At 42.1% G+C, this 19,774-nt stretch overlaps 1 protein-coding gene and 1 pseudogene across 4 annotated transcripts in view; one reads left to right on the top strand and one right to left on the bottom strand.

Moving 5' to 3' along the window:
• Positions 1-930: 930 nt before the first annotated feature.
• On the top strand, positions 931-1,490 carry LOC106726922 (annotated as a pseudogene).
• Positions 1,491-9,062: 7,572 nt separating this feature from the next.
• TTC8 (tetratricopeptide repeat domain 8) overlaps positions 9,063-19,774 on the bottom strand; it is a 37,403-nt gene continuing 26,691 nt past the window's right edge. For 3 of the 4 annotated variants that reach the window (XM_005871173.2, XM_005871174.2, XM_014543669.1), the window contains 6 exons: positions 18,162-18,272; positions 14,640-14,779; positions 12,547-12,721; positions 12,144-12,266; positions 10,200-10,283; positions 9,066-9,669 (listed from right to left, as the gene is read on the bottom strand). In XM_005871173.2, coding sequence (XP_005871235.1) covers positions 9,553-9,669; positions 10,200-10,283; positions 12,144-12,266; positions 12,547-12,721; positions 14,640-14,779; positions 18,162-18,272 — 750 coding nt within the window. In that variant the 3' untranslated portion in view covers positions 9,066-9,552. Of the gene's footprint in view, positions 9,670-10,199; positions 10,284-12,143; positions 12,267-12,546; positions 12,722-14,639; positions 14,780-18,161; positions 18,273-19,774 lie in introns of all 4 variants that reach the window. The other variant, XM_014543668.1, reaches the window with a different exon arrangement.

The raw sequence follows: 19,774 nt of genomic DNA, 5'->3' as shown, positions 1-19,774 counted from the left end.
TGAAATGACACGTATTTTATTAGAAGGAAGAAACATAAAACTGTCCACATTGGACAATGACTTGGTGGGATCTTGAGGGAAGAAGACCCAGAACCGGCAACTTTTGGAGAAGGGACCCCAAGGTCCAGGCAGGAGATGCCGCTGAGCCAGGCGGGGGAAGGCCTCTGAGCCTGAGCCCGGGGAAAGATGAGGGAGGAGGGGAGAGGAAGGCGCTAAACAAGGCAAACTTCACCCACTTAATTCTCCCACCTGGAGCTGAGGAATGGAAGGAGAGATGTGGACATTGCTGGGGAAACCACAGGACTTATACAGACCTTCGTCCCAGAACAGCTGCTTTTTGTAAAGATGTGAGGAATATACTACTTTTCTATGAAAACAATACAGACTTTAGGGGAGGGGAGGAGGGTACGAAGGGCTGGGGGGTACTAGATGGTGATGACGGAGACTTGACTTGGGGTGGTGAACACACAGTACAGTGTACAGATGATGTGTTGTTGTAGAATTGTGCACCTGAAACCTGTATAATTCTGTTAATCAGTGCCACCCCAGTAAATTCAATAAAAATAAGACAACAAATACAGATTTGCTTTGAGGTTCATTGCAAGATCCACATGGCTATTTTAAAAGGAGGAAAACCAGGAGACTTCACCATCAAATGTCGCGCTTACAGTGGACCTCTTGAACCGGACTCAGATTTTTTTGGCTCACTCCCCTCACCAGCCCTGGCTAGTGACGTCACTGTGCGCCTGGGAAAGCTGCTTGCTCATGAACCTCATGGATAAGAAGTGAAGAATCCGACCCAGGGACGCCCCTTCTTCCAGCCTCTGGCCACTCTCCTGTGTCTTATCCAGTCACCACCTTAAGCATCTTTGGGACCAGCCAACACACGGTTTGTTTGTTTTCTGCCTTAACTCCTTATTGCTGAACATCATGAGCTCCTAAATTCATCAGAATTATGCCCCCGACGTGGAGGCTCTGGTCAACCCCCTGGCCAACCTGCCTCTGTGGGCCTCCCACACCTACCTCTCTCTCTCGGCTTCTATTTCGACCTGGACGATGTGGCTCTGGAAGGGGGCGGGCACTGCTTCCACGAGTTGGTGGAGAAGAGCGAGGGCACTGAGCATCTCTTAAAGTTGCAAAACAAGTGCGGTGGCCACATTCTCTTCCCAAGATGAGTGGGCAAAACAGGATGCCATGGAAGCCGCCCTGGCCTTGGAGAGGAACCCGAACCAGGCCCCTTTGGAGCTGCATGCTCTGGGTTCTACCCGCACAGACACTCAGTTCTGTGACTTCCTGCAGAACCACTTCCGGGGCGAGGAGGTGAAACTCATCAAGAAGATGGGCTACACCGGACACCTCCGCAGGCTGGCCGGGCTGGGGGAGTATCTCCTCGAAAGGCTCACCCTCAAGCACGACTAGGAGCTTTTGGAGCCCAGAGGCATTTCAGAGGCCCCTGTGCATTCCCCAGGTGCCTGGCTTTCATCTGAGCCTCTTCTCTCTGAAACCCTCTCCCATGCATTGGACCAAATGAAACAATAGAGCTTTTTCAGCAAAAAAAGAAGGAGGAGGAGGAGGAGGAGGAGGAGGAGGAGGAGGAGGAGAAGCAGCAGCAGCCCTGTTCTGAGAAGTCAGTATTAAGAACATGTGTTCTTTCCTATCAAAGTTCTTCAGAATTTGTTTTCTGTTTAAAATCCTATCATGAGCTATGCAACCAAAATAGATCCTCTGGCCTGGCCGGTGTGGCTCAGCATTTGAGTGTCAACCCAGGAACCAAGAGGTGGCCAGTTCGATTCCTGGTCAGGGCACATGCTCACAAGTTGCGGCTCAATCCCCAGTGTGGGGCGTGCAGGAAGCAGCCGATCAATGATTCTTTCTCATCATTGATGTTTCTATCTCTCTTTCCCTCCCTCTTCCTCTCTGAAGTCAATAAAAATATATTTTTAAAAAATAAACCCTCTGTACACTTGTAAGTTTAGATAGGTCAGAATTCAGGATTCAGGGCACGTAACACAGCCGGTTCAGGTCAGAGCCGGTGGGGATCTTCTGCTTCCTTTGGAACCAGAACATCCTCCACGTTACCCAGTGAAATGTACCTGGGACAGGCTTGGTACTGCTTGAAGTGACTGTGTTTCCAATCACACTTCTCCCTCACCTGGAAAGTTTAAGACATTTAGTTTGGCCTTTCATTTAGTCTCTGTATCATTGACAGGCTGCCTGGTCGGGTAAGTGGAGATGTACTGCTGTCATGGGGAACAGAAGATGTGTTTACCTCCCCAATCTGTCTCTCACCAGCTGTGTGGCTGTGATGGATCCTGTTATCGCCCTGAATTTTGCTTTTCTCGTCTGTAAGGTGGGGATACAGATTGCTAGACTGCTGGGCCCACAGGGCTGCTGAGAGAATGAATCAGAGGAGATCAGGGAAGCACCTTGTGACCAGTACAAGTCATGGAACTAACTGTCAGGACCCTTCTGATGGGGCACATAGCATCATTTGTGAACCACTTGTTCTCTGTGGCATTTCAGTGTTTATCTAACCTGTGAGTAGCAACCACCTCATCTACTTTTGCTAGTTTATCTGTTCTTACGTACCTGGAAAAAGATAGCACACCAAGATGCAGATTTTACTACCTGGGTAACCTTGTGCAGGTGATGTAATCTTTCTGAGGTCATCACCAGAACAGTGGGAATCCTAATAGTTAACTTGTGGGGTTTCAAAGATTACAAGCAGTAGGCGCTTGATACATCATAATTACTTATTATTACACTGTTCTCACTCCCCACCTCTTGTTCTTCAGTTTTTCATAAGGGCCTCAAAAGATGGCCTGGATCCTTCACTTTAAAGCCCTCTGTCTTGAGGAACCTGGGACACTTCCCACTGGCACTGTACTGTTCACCTCCACTCAAGCTGTAAAGGTAGCCGCTTTAGCACAGTGGTTCTCCACCTTCTGGCCCTTTGAATACAGTTCCTCATGTTATGACCCAACCATAAAATTATTTTTGTTGCTACTTCATAACTGTAATGTTGCTACTGTTATGAATCGTAATGTAAATATCTGATAGGCAGGATGGTCTTAGGCGACCCCTGTGAAAGGGTCGTTCGACCGCCAAAGGGGTCACGACCCACAGGTTGAGCAGATATGGGCTATTTAGGTTACCTATTGCTTTTGAGGGAGCTTCAATAGTTGGTGCCTTTTGAGGACTTCAGAGGTGAAAGTGCTCTTAGAAACCATCTAGCAAAGTGGTTCTCATCACAGCTTCCCCTTAGACATGAATTCCAATGCAACAAATCTTAACGTGGAGAAAACTGTGTAAGTATTCATGTTCTTCTTTCCCCCAAATTCCTGTGAAATAGAGAAATATTACATAATGAGTAGCCCTGCATTTGTAAAAAGACAACAATCTTGTTAAGAAAACTATTTGTTGCAAACCATAATTAACGAGGCACCATCTGTGACATCCAGTGTTCTTTGCATGAGCTGTGACAATCCAGGCACATTTTCGGCTTTTTTTAGCGCAGATGGGAAAGAGAAAAGGGTGTAACCAAGCAGAAGCGTGGCCTGAACTATCTGATCGGATGCATATGCTATGCTGTTGAGAAATTATTATTTATTATCTAGTGTAAATACACTCATTTTCCTAGAAAACTTTACTTGCAAACTATATTCAACTTTATATTCTCCCACTGACCCTAAACATTGCCTTCAGAATGATTCTTACAAAATACCTGCTTCCTCTTCCGTCCTCAGGGAAAGCTTAAACTCCTGAACTTGGGATTCAAAACCTACATTTCAGTCCTTCCTGAGCCTCCAGATTTAGCTGTCATGGCCAGCCCTCTCTAGCTGCTGTTGTCCAGTGCCCATCCCGCCAAATTCATACTCTAAAGGCCCCCAAATATGTTGACCCAGGAGCCTTGCCTGGAATGCCTCTCCATAGCCCATCTCTCCTCGCAGGTTGTCAAAATCACACTGCTCTTCCAAGGTAAGACACTTCACCCGGTAATTTCTCTCATCCGCTCTCAATGCTTTTTCTTTAAACATCTGTCGCGCTCCTACACTTTTATAGCACTTAAACAGTGTCTGTAAAAATAGCATGGCGCTTCAGTTACCTGGGATATTTGTATTTGCTTAAATCAAGTCTATAAACCTGTAGTTTATACTCTACATACAGTGAAACTGACTTTTTTGTAAGAATGTAGGATTCTATGAGATTTTTGTTTAAAAAAAGTGTCATTGAAGTATAATTGACATACAATAAACTGAATATATTTCAAGTGTAAAATGGGATAAGATTGGCATATGTATACACTGATGCGGCCACTACCATAACTGAGATAACGAACATATCCGTCACCCCAAAGTTTCCCCATGCACCTTTGTGAGTCTTCCCTCCCACTCCTCTCTGAGGCCTCCTGTTCCCAGGCAACCACTGGTCTGCTTTCTGTCAATACAGATTAGTTTGCATTTTCTAGAAATTTATGTAAATGGAATAATACCGCATGTACTTTTTGTTTGGCTACTTTCATTCAGCGTGATTCTTTTAATATTCACTCATGTTGTGCATATGTCAATAGTTCATTCCTTTTTGTTGTTTTGTATGTATGGAAATGCTGCAGCTTATGTAGTAGTATTCCTTCACCTATTGATATGGATATCTGGATTGTTTCCACTTGGGAGCTATTACAAATAAAGTTGCTATACATATTCAGGCCCAAGTCTTTTTATGAATGTATGCTTTTATTTCTCTTGGGTACATACACAGGAATGGCATGGCTGGATCAAATGGGAGGTGTAGAGTTTAATGTTTTAAGAAACTGCAAACCATCTTCCAATGTGGTTGTACCAATTTACATTCCCACCACCAGTATGGTATATAGTTCTACTTGCTCCACGTGCTAACCAACAGTTGATATGGTATATCTTTTTAAATGTAGCCATTCTAACTTGATTTTAATTTGCATTTCCTTAATGACTAATTTTGTTGAGAATCTTTTCATGTGCTTATTTGCCATCGATATAGCTTCTTTAGTGAAGTGTCAAAATTTGTTATTTGCCCATTTTTATTTTTCCTTATTGAGTTTTGGGAGTTCTTTATATATTCTGAATGTAAATTCTTTATCAGATATAAGATTTGCAAGTATTTTCTCCCAGCCTATGGTTTGTCTTTCCATTCTCCTAACAAGGTCTTTCAAGTTGTAAAAGTTTTGAATTTTCATGAAGTCCAATTGTTTAATCTTTCTTTCTTTTCTTTTTAGTATGCTTTTGGTGCTACATCTAAAAAAAAAACATGTAACCCAAACTGACAAAGAATTTCTCTTATGTTTTCTTCTAAAAGTTTGTACTTACAAGTTATACATTGAGGTCTGTCATACATTTAAGTTAACTTTTGTATACAGTGCAAGGTCTGATCAGATTTGGAGAGGCTGCTGATGAATACTTTTACTTTGAATTTAAAATGGCTCTGAAATATTCAAGTGACAATTTCAGTTGGAAATCAATATCTGGAGTCAAAAGATGGGACCCAAAACACAGACTGGGGACCCTTAGCCTGTGTGTGGTAGTTGAAGGTTGTTTGAGAGAATGAGCATACTGAGGAATAAGAGAAAAAGTGAGAATTTAAAAGGGTGGAAAATGGAACCCTAACAACAAAATTTAAAGAACAAGCAAAAGAAAAGGAATTAAGCTATTGGGCAATTTGGAGTCTTTCATGAGATTGAGGGGTGCTCTGAAAAGTGGGAGAACCCAGAAAAGTGATGGCACTAAAGAAGTCAAAGGAGAAGAAAACTTCAAGAGAGTGAACCATGCAAATGCTGAGAAAGGTCAAGTGAGAGAAAGACTAAAAATGAACCACTGAGACATCCCATGTTCATGAACACACTTAATATTAAGATGGCAAAATTCCCCCAATAGATCTACACATTCAATAGAATCTGCTAATGGGTATGAGGCTTCTTTGGGGATGGTGAAATGGTTTTAAATTAATTATAGTGATGGCTGCTCAGCTGCGAATATATTAAGAATCACTGAATGGTACTAAAGAGAATGGTATGGTATATAAATAATATATTTTAAAAGGGGGTATTTTTTTAAAAAGCACCGCTGGATTTGCTCAATGGGAGTTATTAGTGACCTTAATGAGAGCAGTTTCCATAATGATGGGAGTACTAGAAAGGGGGAAGCTTTAGAAGGCCTGTTAGTCAGAGAGAGGGAGGGAGAGAGAGAATCTCATAGAGCAGGTGTGGGTCAGGTGTTTGGGGGGGGGGGGAGCAGTGACAGTGTGAAGTTCTAGAGCCCACTGAACTTGAGTTTCAAACACTGGGTGAGGGTCTATCTTGTCTCTGATTTAAAAAGGGAAAAAATTGCCCTAGCTGGTTTGGCTCAGTGAATAGAGTGTTAGCCTGGGGACTGAAGGGTCTCAGGTTCGATTCCGTCCAAGGGCACATGCCCAGGTTGCTGGTTTGATCCCCAGTAGGGGGCGTGCAGGTCTCCCTTTCTCTTCCTCTCTGAAATCAATAAAAATATATTGTTTAAAAAAAGGGGAAAAGTTTCTTCCTAAAATCTGTCTAGGTGTGGCCTTTTCTTCCCTAAGATAATGTGGTTGCTTTCTCCAGGAGTTTCCATCATTGACATCTTACCAACCAATTACTCCTGATTAGTCAGGATTCAGGTAAGGGAAAGGATCACACTGCAAAGAATGTTATAGTCCCGTGATTATAAATTAATCTTTATTTAATCTTTATTCTTTAATCTCAAGAATATGGCTTTAATATCAAGGAAGCAAAATGCCAGCATCTCTGAAAAATGTTGTATTTGCCAGCCAAAAAATAGGACTAATGCCATCTACATGGAAGAATATAAAACTGCAGTTATTTTCAAATTACTAAATAAATCTCCCCCACACCCCACTTATATCTGAGCCTAGATAACCATTTTGGAACTCTAGAACATATCCAAGGACCATTCCAATTAACCTATTTCCTAGAATTTATAACCATTTAGTTATGGCCTTTTACCTGAACTCAATTTCTGGGTTCATTATAGTCCAAGGTTTGAGTCCACAGTATTTCTAAAATCTTTGTGTGTGTTTTTTCTGAATGCTTAAACTCAGTCCCAACTGAAATCTCTTGATAAGAAATCCTTCATGTTAATAAAGAATTGGTGGTGGAAACTACATTAAAAGGATAGTGACGTGTCATCTTTATCAATTTTCCTATCTCTGAGCCATACATTATATCCTGATGGGTGCTCTGATCCTGGGATCGGAAATGTAACAACAATTAGTACCAGAGGGGACTGGTTCAGATGTGATACATTTGCAAAGGAAGAACTTCTAACCTCAGCAATTATTCAGTGTGGGCAGCCTTCTTGCCATATCTCATTATCATCAGTCGGAAGCTCAATGATGTTAATTTTGGTTGAACAGTTTGCATATGGATTGAATACCTTTTTAGCCATGACTGAAGACAATTGTTAACCTTCCTTCTACAGGAATGTTGGCACAGAAGCCAGAAATGACGCAGTTCAGAAATAATTTTGTTACAGAGATGTATATAGCTCCTGACGCAGTGTTATGTCACCATTCTGCCCTCAGCCACCCTGACTCACCCTTTGCATTGGTGTTCACATTGAATTAACATAAAGCCAGGACAAAAATATCTCTATGTCACCTTAGGACAGTGGTTCTCAACCTTCCTAATGCCACGACCCTTTAATACAGTTCCTCATGTTGTGGTGACCCCCAATTTCATTGTTACAAATTGAACATAATTAAAGCATAGTGATTAATCACAAAAACAATATGTAATTATATATGTGTTTTCCGATGGTCTTAGGCGACCCCTGTGAAAGGGTCATTTGACCCCCAAAGGGGTCGAGACCCACAGGTTGAGAACCGCTGCCTTAGGAATACTGACTCATTTACTTTTTGTTGTGTGACTATTCCCTTATTATTCACTTTTACTAATGCATATAACATTCATTTTAAATGATCGTAGCTTTATTTACAAGAGAAACACTGTGAAGTGATTTAACAGAGTGGGTAGGAGCAGACACTCGGGGGCCACCATGCCTGTATTTACATCTCAGCTCTGCCACTGGTAACTGTTTAACCTTGGGCAAGTGGCCTGACTTCTCTGTGCCTCATTTTTCTCACAAGTAAAATGGGAATAGCAGCACCTCACAGGACTGCAGTGGGAATCAGATGAATTAATCACATCAAGTGCTTAGAACAGTGCTGAGCGCACACACATCCTTAGTGTTAGCCACTGTGATTAGCTCTTATCTTACATTAACTGAGAAAACGGTTCACATTATAAAATGTCAATCTAAATACTAAGTGCAGTACTAGGGCTGGAGGAAATTCCTATGAGCTAAAGCAGCACTTGCATGCCCTGCAGAAGGAAAGGTTAAAGCCTAAAGCTCAGGGTCAGGACCGTGGGTCTGTCATGGCTGTACCACCGGTCACTGGGCAACTCCAGACCCTAGGACATACCTTCCTTTATCTGCACCTCGAAGACACTCTCCACGTATTCTCGGAGGTTACTTCCAGCCTCTGACAATCTAGAATGCCTTAAATTCACATGGTTTTGTTCTGTCAGCTAAGTTGTACTATTTACACAAATCTGAAGAGAAACGAATAGGCATCTGTAAAATAGTGTTCATGAAGTTAAGAAGTGAAAAATAACATGGACAGATTCCAAAGTCCAAAATGCAGATTTGAGTGTCCCTGTCCCCTTGACACACGACCTTGAACAAACACCTTAAGGAGAGTTCCTCTAATACAGTTCGGGGCCTGTCCAGGATTTACAACACACAGAACTGGGACCTGGCCTGACCTTCCCGGGGCTGAGCACAGGTGGACTCCTGGCCTGTGACCCCATTCCTAATCCTGAGGTTCTGACACTAACAATGTGATAGCCCAAAATAGCTTCTCAGGAACAAAACCGACTTGGTGGTGCATCATTTCAAATAAAATTAAAATGATGACTTGATTTCTAAGATTACGGACTTCTGAAAGACGTTTTTATCTGAGCTCCCTGAAATAAAATCTCATGAAAAATAACAGAATGATGGTGTTTTACACACTGATTTATTTTAAAGCATAATACATAGGAAAATGTAGAGTCTCTCACAACGTATCTGATAAATACTTTAAATATATCTCTAATTAGAGTAAATATACACATTTTTAGCCATAAAAGTGCAAGTTTCAGACCTCTTTAGCTACATGATAGCTAATGGCAAGCTTAAGAACAGTAAAAATGTGCATTTATAAAACTTTGAGGAAATTCATGAAAATGGTTTATAAACATTATAAATAAACATCAACTATATAATGTGGGAGAAGGCTTCATGATCTACTTACAAATGCTGAAATCCTGTCTTTTGTAATATTACAAAGTTATTATAAAAGTTTTAATTTACATTCTTGTTTAAACTCCCTCATGTCATCCTCACTAATATCAAGCACAGGTTTGTATCACATATGTAAATAAACACACCTCTTTTTCCCTCATACAATGCCCCATCATAAAAATACACTTGGTCTAAGGAGCAATCAGAGCATAGCAAAGTGCTGCTTTAACTGTTTAATTAAGTGCTGGGTGTCCACATGATCCGGAAATGCGGCCTCAGACTTCCGAGCAGCAACATAGCTTCTCTGTAGATCTCCAATCTGCAAGAAAGACCAGAATAAGACCACAGAATAAAACTCCCAACAAATGAGCAAGGGAGTCAAAACAAGACATACTATCTGCACACTGTCCAAACTCAAATGGTTCCCAAGGGTAAACTGCTTGATTATGCTATTTGGAATTTAGAATTCTTTCACCTAGATAACAATTCTGACTTGAAAAAATATGAGAAAAAGAAAATAACCAATTATATAAATAATTTCCTTGCTGTAAATGCCAATTACTGAATCCTTCCCAAACCCAGCAGCTCCTTAATGAGTATATTTTTAATGACTAAATGTCATATCTTAAAACGTAAAATAATTCTTCTGCAATCCATAATGGTATTAAGTTTAGGCAATATTCGGTGATAACGTTCTTTAAAGTTTATTACACGGTCCCTTAAAGGAAGACATATGTGTATATAATAATTGTGTTTAAAAAATCATTTCTTTCCGGAAGTTATGGTTAGAATGCCCTTATTTATCTGTATGATTTTTTTAAAAACCAAATTGCTATAGAAAGAGAATACCTTATCAGAGATTGTTGCAAAATTAAAATGCGGCTCATACATGTGGGGTGCTAAAGATGACGCAGTTTGCAACAGCGCTCTTGCCTGTGTAAAGAAAAGAAAAGAAAAACCAAAGGTATCTGAGCAGATGTCAGCACTATATTTGTGGGGTTTTTTTGGTAAAGAATCCTTTACCCAAGATAGGACCTTTAATAAACATGATGTGATAAATACAGATGACATTCCTCATGTAATACAACTTACTAATATACTAACTATGTATATTTTCCAAAACTAGATTAATACTAAAATGTTTCAAAATATGGTGAAAATAAGGGAACTGAAAACTTAAGTAGATTTAGTTATTTGAGAACCGCTGTTCCTGTAAAGTTTATATTTCAATATGACAACTCAAAATATAATCCTCTCAATGCTAAAAAAAAAAAAAAAGTCTTGTTAATCCAGTGTGTGTTGCTGTTGACTGGTTTAGTGGGCTCTTAATGATCTGTTCTCTAATACAACAAACACAACCAAATGCCACAGCAAATTTCAAAGCTCCACGCTCTGTGCTGGGTGGCAGTGAGCATGCCTTTCCTATTCTGCTGCCAGTGCCTGAGGGTCTCCTTGACACCAAGTGTGAGACGGCCCTTCTAAGGAGGGGATGAAGCTGAGACCTCAGTGACAAAAAGAAAAGTCACTGCAGGATCTGCAAGAACTTTCCGAAGGTCCTAAAGTAAGGACAGTCCCTGCGTGTCTGCAGAGCAGCAGGCAGCTAACGTGTCCAGAAGTCAGTACGAAAGGTGTACAGCAGTCCTCCCTCATCCACGGGGAAACGCTCCAAGACCCCAGCGAATGCCTGAAACCAGGGATGGTACCAAACCCTGTACATTCTATGTTTTTCTTACACATACACACCGATGATAAAGTTTAATTTGTAAATTAGGCACAATAAGAGGTTAACAACAATAGTAAAATAGAACAATTATGACAATATACGTGATATAAATGTTCTCTCTCTCTCTCTCTCTCTCTCTCTCCCCCCCCCCCCCTTCCTCTCTCTCTCATAACCAATCTGATAACTGAGACAGCTACTAAGTGGCTGATGTGCAGCGCGGATGCACTGGACAGAGGGATGATTCCCGTCCTGGACAGGATGGAGAGGGTTCGCACTCAGGATAATGCTCTATTTAAAACTCCTAAGTTGTTATTCCTGGAATTTCCCATGTAACATTTTAGGACCATGGCTGAGCGTGAGTAACTGAAACCGAAGAAAGCGAAACCATGGGAAAGGGGGGACTGCGGCAGCGGCAAAAGGTGTCGTCTGAGAGGGAGCCAGAGGCCACAAGCCACGGGGCCTCCTAGGCCAAGGGTTGAAGTCCAGGTTTTACTTCAAGTGAAAAGAGAAAGCCTCTGCAGGATGCTAAGCGAAGTAGTAATAAAATAGTCTTGTTTGTTTCTTCAAAATCCCCGAGGCTGTCCTGAGGAGGATGTCTTAGAGGGCACACTTACTTGCTGACTTGGAAACAAAAAGACCAGCAAGGAGACTCTTGCATTGGTCCAGGCAGGAGGTGAGAGCAGGTGGGAGAGGGTGGTAGGGGGAGGAAGGTGGCCGGGTTCAGGACGGGACTTGGAGGTAGGCCTGACAAGGGCTTGTCGACCACGCTGGGGACATGGGGTGGCAGGAGAGGCAGTCCGAACAGGAGGTTTCCAGGTACCTCCTAGGATTCTGGCTTAAGCAGCTCCCTGGTGGGTGGGGATTGTGAATGGTGCAACATTTCCCTACAACAGGGAAGACTGGGGGGTGCAGGTCTGTCCTGATAAACCAGGTGCTCTGTTTCGGAGACAAGTGACTCATGCCAGGTCACATCACTAACGCGTGACAGGCTAGGATTCAAACCCAGGCTCCCTGTTAAGTTACAGCCTGTGGAGACAGCAGCCTGTCCACTGTGCACGCAGGGCGCTGACCTGTTCCACGTGGCCCTTCCGCATCTCCAGCACGGCCAGGTTGTTGTAGGCCTCGGCGTGGTGGTTGTTGTTGACCAGAGCCAGCCTGAGGCACTGGTGGGCCAGATTCGTGTCTCCTACTCCCTGCAAAAGAAACACACATTTCCGCACACGCCGATCCACACGCTTCCTCCTGCCACCTCCTCCTGTCCGGGCAGCAAGTGCCAATCATGGGAGTCAAGTGGGGAATTGTATGTGAGAGGATTTATCCCGGGAATACAAAATGAGTATGGTGACCCTTAGAAACCTCTACATTGCTACCTAAGACTGTTGCCAAGCCTGGATTCACAATTCCTGAAAATGCCTTCAGACTGACTTGCACTACCTTTTCTATGACAGAAGTGATGTGAGAGGAACAACATACCACAGCTATATGTCCCAGGTTGTACCAGACATCAGCTGCCTCTTCTTCGTTTTCAGCCAGAGAAAGGGCACGTTCGAATGAGGTCAGCGTCATGTCGTACTGCTGGGCATAGAAGCAGCAGAGCCCCAGGTTGTTGAAGAGCTGGCAGTTATAAACGCCCATCTGCAGGAGGCGCCTTTTTGAGAAGAGAAGACATATTTGGGTGTCAGACCAACTTTACAAATGTTCAGACACATGTATTTTTTACAAAGTTAGAAATGAATTTATTTTATAATTTTAACACCCCCAAATAGAAATAGAAAGTATTGCAGTTGATGAAAAAAATGTTAAAGCAAATACAAAAGCATGCCTTTTTTAATAGTACCAGTTATGGGAAAGGTGTCCAGAGGCAAGGTCAGACACAACTTATGTAAGTTTTTTCCCTCCAAAAAGCTTGGTCAGAGAATCAAAATAAGACATAAATAGTCACGAAAAGTAAAACCCACACATTTTGCTTCAAAACGCTTTCGTACCCGTAGCTAAGCTCCTAAACCTCCTGATCTAATTTGAGGATGTTTAGCATTTACTTCCACGTTTTCAGCTGAGTGGGTCCTGTTTTTGGTGATAAGTATTTTGTGGTTTAGCTGCATCTACCGACCTCCAATGGGCTCCCACCAAGGAAGACAGACCGCTACAGCTCAAGAAGCCCATTTGCTTCTACGCATCATTAATCCCACAGGACAAAGGACAAGAGTTCAGATAAGCAAATGAAATCCAGCCCAGCTGCCCTGAGGAACCCATGACCCGCTTGGGGGCAGGGGAACAGTCAGCTGCGTGACTCAAGACAGCATTGACATGATCACTTATATGTATCTGGGAAGAACTCTTGTCAGGTGCCAGCTACCTCCTTGTATTACCTAAGGGCTGAAGAGGAAATCAAAATTTAAAAATTAATCCAGAAACAAGCTGTAGGATAAAATAAGTCTGTACTCAAAAGAGAACCAGAGAACAGAATTCATTTAGACTGAAAAATTTGTTGGACAAAAGTTGACAATACTTCACAAAACACGGGATGCTGTTTCAGGTCCCCATTGGGGCTCAGAACCTGGGGCCTGCTTCTCTTTGCAAATATCACCCCCATCTCAGCTTCAAGGTCATTATAGTACACACTAGAGGCCCGGTGCATAAAATTCATCGGGGGGGGGGGGGTCCCTCAGCCCGGCCTGCACCCTCTCCAATCTGGGACCCCCTCAGGGAATGTCCAACTGCCGGTTGGGATCGGGCCTAAACCGGCAGTCGGATATCCCTCTAGCAATCTGGGACTGCTGGCTCCTAACCGCTTATGTGCCTGCCTCCTTGATCAGCCCTAACCACTCTGCCTGCCTGCCTGCCTGATGCCCCTAACTGCTCCCCTGCCTGCCTGATCACCCCTAATCACTCTGCCTGCCTGCCTGCTGCCCCAACTGCTCCCCTGCCTGCCTGATCACCCCTAACCACTCTGCCTGCCTGCCTGATCACCCTAATCGCCTCTGCCTGCCTGCCTGATCGGCCCTAACTGCCCTCCCCTGCCATCCTGTTCACCCATAACTTCCCTCCCCTGCCGGCCTGGTCACCCCTAACTGCCCTCCCCTGCCAGCCTGATCGCCCCTAATGGCCTCTGCCTCTGCCTCAGCCCCCGCCACCGTGGCTTTGTCTGGAAGTACGTCCGAAAGGATGTCCAGAAGATGTCCCATCTAATTAGCGTGTTACCTTTTTATTAGTACAGATTAGTATAGATAATGGCATTAATGAAGGCAGAGATGGTGAGAGGGAGGTGCTTCCAGCAGCCATTAAACTGTTACTGGTCAATGACAAAATGGCTAATTCGAACAATGCCATAGGGTTAAACACTCAAGTGATTATTGGGGTGTGTTTCTACAAGGTGCCAAATATCTGTGCATTTCCAAATTTTTAGAGGTCACTTTTAATGCTCATAAAACACCTGGGTGTTTGAGTTTCTAGTCTCATACAGACATGGCTTATACACTATTTCTTTACATTTGCATTCCCTCTTTATTTCTGTCTCGCCAATATTCCACAGGAAAGGAGTGTCACGAACTGAAGGCAAAGCTCACCTGTAGAAGCGGAGGGCGACTTCTGGTTGATCGGAATAAAAGTGGTTGCTCCCAATGCATGCAATGGCCTCCATGTGAGTGTTGTCCTGTTTCAAAACTTCTTTGTAGTATTCGGAGGCCGATGAGATATTGTTCATTTCCTATTCTCCAGCAAGACAGAAGAGCAATAATTGACTGATATTGCCAAGATGTTACTTTCTGACTGGTTTACATTTTCTCATTCAGTAAGTATTTATTAAGAACCTACCAGACTGTTCTAGGCCCTGGGAACACAATATAAACCAAAATGATAAAGTTACTATCCTCAAGGAGACTGCATCTGGTAGGGAAGACCAACAAATGAACACACATGTGATGTGATGTTGGGCAAGGACCGGGATGGAGAGAAAGACAGAGCAGGGTGAGGAGACGGAGGCTGCTGCTTCAGAAGGGGCCGCGGAGGGGTGCCGTGTGCACAGGCCTGGGTGAAGTGAGGGCTGAGACCTGAGCACATCTGCTGTACATACAAAACATCTCCACCGGCACGTGCAGTGTAGGCTGCGATGCTAGGACAAACTTCACTAGTGAACGCTAAAGCCATTGTCACATAAGAGAAAAAGGACACGCTGGAAATCTTTGTGCAGTAAACTGTGCACCCAGGGAAACGAACTGTAAATCCAAAGGGAACGCTGCATCCGACCAGCTCACGTCTGTGCTTAGTCCTGATCACCCTACGGGGCATGGCACTGTCCCCACGAGGACGCTTTCCTCTCGACATCTTCCTTCCTCTGAGTGCGAAGTGAAACTCTCCCTTCCTCACAAAGCCCTCCCCTGTGCACCCATAACAGGATATGTTCCTCCAACTCCTGGCCAACGCGAAGCAGGGCAAGGAAGAAGGTAGCTCGTTAAAGGATCTGTGCCCTATCGCAGCCATGGCAACAGTGACTACCACAGAGGCGTGGAGGGAACTCTGATCAGCAACCACAGGCTAGAGGTGCCAATGTTCTCTCGGTTTCTCTGCCAGCACTTCCTGCCTAAGGAAGACCGGCAGAAGGACTGGGATGTGAGAAGACAGAGCATGAAGGTGCAAGAGCATCGGACAGTCAACCCTATATATGAATGCCACTGGGTTCACAGCCCAATTTATTACCCTTCCTTCCCAAGCTTCTTGGTCAAAATTCTGTTCAATGTGGAGTCACACACGTAAAGATACAGAGATAAGAATTTTTATTGAGTGATCAAAGTTCTCTATTTACACTAGAGGCCCGGTGCACAAAATTCATGCATGGGGGAGTGGGGTGTAGATCCCTCAGCCCAGCCTGCACCCTCTCGCAATCCGGGATCCCTCAGAGGATGTCTGACTGCTGGTTTAGGCCTGACCCCGCAGGCCTGCTGGCTCCTAACTGCTCACCTGCCTGCCTGCCTGATCGCCCCTAACCACTCGCCTGCCTGCCTGATCACCCCTAACCACTCTGCCTGCCTGCATGACTGCCCCTAACTGCTCACCTGCCTGCCTGATCGCCCCTAACCACCTCTGCCTCAGCCCCCTGAGACTTCATCTGGAAGGACGTCCAGAATGATGTCTGGAAGTTCGTTTGGCTGTCCGGTCTAATTAGCATATTATGCTTTTATTATTATAGATGTTTATCAAAACTATATTTCAAAAAGAAAAACAACCTTCCCAGACAATTCAAAAATACTACTGTTTTTCTTTTTTAAAGTGATGCATGTTCATTACAGAAAATCTGGAAAATATTGAAATTGTAAAACCAAAAATGAAAATCATTCATATACTACTACCCAGATATAGAAACTATTACTATTTTTCCACTCTTTTTCTAATAAAATAATTTTTAAAATATCATAACTAGCATTTCAAGGCATTTAAAAGAGAACAGAGATGCTTCTATTAAATACTATATTGGAAGTCCTAAACAATAAGATATTTTTTAGTTTGATAAAATAATTGAAATAAGAAATGAAACCATTTGTAGCTGATGATTATTTTATTACTTAGAAATTTTAAGAGAACCTGTGGATAAGGAATTAAAATTTAAAGAGTATTTAGCCAGGTTGCTAGTATCAAATCTACTTTTAAAAATTAATGCATTCCTACTAACCAGAAATAATCAAACAGAAAATACAATCGAAAAGAGGATTCCATTCATAGTTATATGCAGGAATTCATCTGTGCAGAAAAAGTTAACATAGCAGGTCTGAAACTGTTATTCCTAGAAAGATCGGTTTACAAAGTTGACCCCTGGGTGGCATCTCAGAACTTTGCTAGTTCCCTAGACTGATATAAAACTTTCCCAAATGATAAGAATGGCTCACCTCACCTACACTGTACAAACAATATCGTTTTTGCTGAACACGTGTTTGACTTTTGGGAGTCTGGGATTTGGGTACGTGATAGGCAGAGGGTGCCTATATGACCCACCCCTTGAAATAACCTTGTATACCAAGTCTCCAATGTGCTTCCATGATAGACACCGCTTGGCACACGTGGTCATAGCCTGTGGCTGAAAGAACAGGTGTGTCCTGTGTGAGTCCACGGGGGGTAGGGGGGTGGGGGGGGACTCTTGGAAGCTCGTGCCTGCTGTCCTCTGAACTCTGCCCCAGGTGCCTCTTCCCTTTGCTTCAGATCTTTCTAATAAATCACCCAACTTCAGGGTGGTTTTGGAGATCCCCCAACAAAACATTTTTATGAGATAATTACAAAATATGTTGCAAAAAAAAGAGAGATCAAAATAAAAGGAGACATATTGAGAGTGGGAGGAGAGGCAGCCCACCCCACCCCCTCATTCTTGTATTCAACTCAAGTCCAATCACTATCCCTGCACAGTTATTTTTAATGGTTCTTGACAAGTCAGTCCTAAAATCAATATGGGAGAGCAAAGGGCCAAGAATAACTAACTGTGAAGAAGAACAGGTACAGGGAGTTATTGTAAAGCTAAAGTAATTAGGCAGTAGGGAGGATACCTCAATGGGGCTTTTCATGGAATTTGTCAACATGATGCTAAAATTTATAAAAAATAAGCCAAGTCCAAAATAGCCAAAACATTCCTGATAATGATGAATAAAGTGCCCTACGAAATAGCAAGTTTTATAAAACCACAGTAATTAAGATGGTATAATATTGGCATAAGGTTAGACAAACAGACCAATAGGACAGAACAGAAGGCCCCAAATCATGTCTACCATATATAGAAAAAAAATTATACTTGACATTATAGGCCTTAGGAAAAGGTCCATAAATGTACAATAAATGTACTGGGACCACTAGCAATCTATAGAAACTAACTTAAATCCCTATTTCATACTATTCTCTATACATTTATGTATGTTTGAAATACTGCTTAAGAAAAAGTCAGCTTTACTAAATGCATACACTAAAATCTCTTACTCTGTTGGTAAACTACAGGCCAGCAGTCCTAGTTTTATAAATTGTTCTCCTTGCTAGGCCCCCACAGGACAATGGGCTTACTTAAGAAGCATATAACCTCAATTTTACATCAACTTTTTGAATACTATGAACCTCACCTCATAGATCCTGGCAATTCCACAAAGTAGGGTTACTTCTCCTGGAAACTTATCTAAGCCTTGTTTGAAAAGGTTTAAAGCAGTCACAGGTTGATCCAATGAGGTGTAAACCTAAAACCAAGACACAGTTCAGTAAAAGTACTGGTTCTTAAAATAATATAGTATTTGTTATGACAAATGGTTACATAATTGCTTAGTAACAAATTATCTCCTAGAGATTACAGTAAAAATTGTGTAGGATTTCCAATAATGATGTTATCATTTTATCTCCACATGCTGTATATGAAGCATTCATTCATTTATTCCTTCAACAAATGCTTATTGTGAGCTTATTATTGTCACAAAGACGGAGCAGTGAGTAGACAAAGATCAGCGGAAACTCTTTTTAGGATAGAAGACATGAATATGTCTACAGGTTGGCCAAAAGAATCAATTATGAGACTGAAGTTGAAGACACTGGAGAAAGAAGGGAACAGGCACTGAGAAAGAGCAGCAGGGGAGACCTTGTGGAGACGGTGGTTTTGGAAAAGGACCCTCAGAAATAGAGGGGAAACAAATTTGTGAGGAGTGTGGTCAGGACGTTGAGAGAGTTGGCACTTGATGGCTTTCATTTAATTAGCAATCAGGATATTAGCATGAATAACCCACATAGAGAATTTAAAAGGAATCTCTAAATTAGAGAATTATTTTATGTATAGAAACATAAGATTATGGCTTTTTTCCTTCATGAGCATGGGTCCTCTATTTCTTCCTCCACAGCTAGTTTGTGCTTTGAAGAGGCCCAAATAGATACACAGGAAACTGTTTACAGTGTTTATTACCAAAATATAAGACTAGCGAGAAAGTATGGGTGAAAAATTTTTCAACTTTACCTTATATATTTTTTGACTTCTTTTTAAAATATAATAAATTATATAATTTAATATGCTAAGTAATATAAAATATTGACTAATTATTTTTAAATTAACCATCTAGGATTGTAAGAAATAATTCTGTTCCTAAAATCTGCTGATCCCTATTACTTAACAATCATTCCTTCATATATTAAAAAAATAAGTAAATTTTACCTGTATACTGTCATGCAGACAATGGATTTAAACAAATTAATTTATGGAAAAATAAGTCAAACCATATAGTTAACATAGTTAAAATTAAAAGTACATTTTTTAACCATGTGGCAAGTGGTTATCAACAAGAAAGTAGTCAAATAGTATGACCTGAATTTTAATTTCAAGCTGTCAGAAAAGTTTAAGTCTACTGTAATTCTTAGTAACTTCTTTAAGAGTTGAAGTTTAATATATAAGGTGCAGTAGATTTAGGTACCAGACAGTTCAATCGTGTTTGGAACCACTGTACACGCACTAAGATTAGCACACTAAGTTCATAACACAGCTTTCATTTGTTTTCTTTCAATATGCTAACGTTTAATACCTATTTACGACGTAGTAGCACTTCCATGTATATCTCATCCTCTTTTCAACCTCCTTCACCACACTTTTCAATTGAAAAAACACTTAGAGGTACGGCACGATGACATCATAGCCACCAATTCATCAAATGTTTCATTTAAAGTAGCCTTGGTGAGGGTCAAGAAGTAACTTTACCCCAATACT

Source organism: Myotis brandtii, unplaced genomic scaffold (genome assembly GCF_000412655.1).
Source record: "Myotis brandtii unplaced genomic scaffold, ASM41265v1 scaffold332, whole genome shotgun sequence".
Lineage (NCBI taxonomy): Eukaryota > Metazoa > Chordata > Mammalia > Chiroptera > Vespertilionidae > Myotis > Myotis brandtii.
Note: the sequence above shows the minus strand (reverse complement) of the source record. Positions and strands in the feature narration are given on the sequence as shown.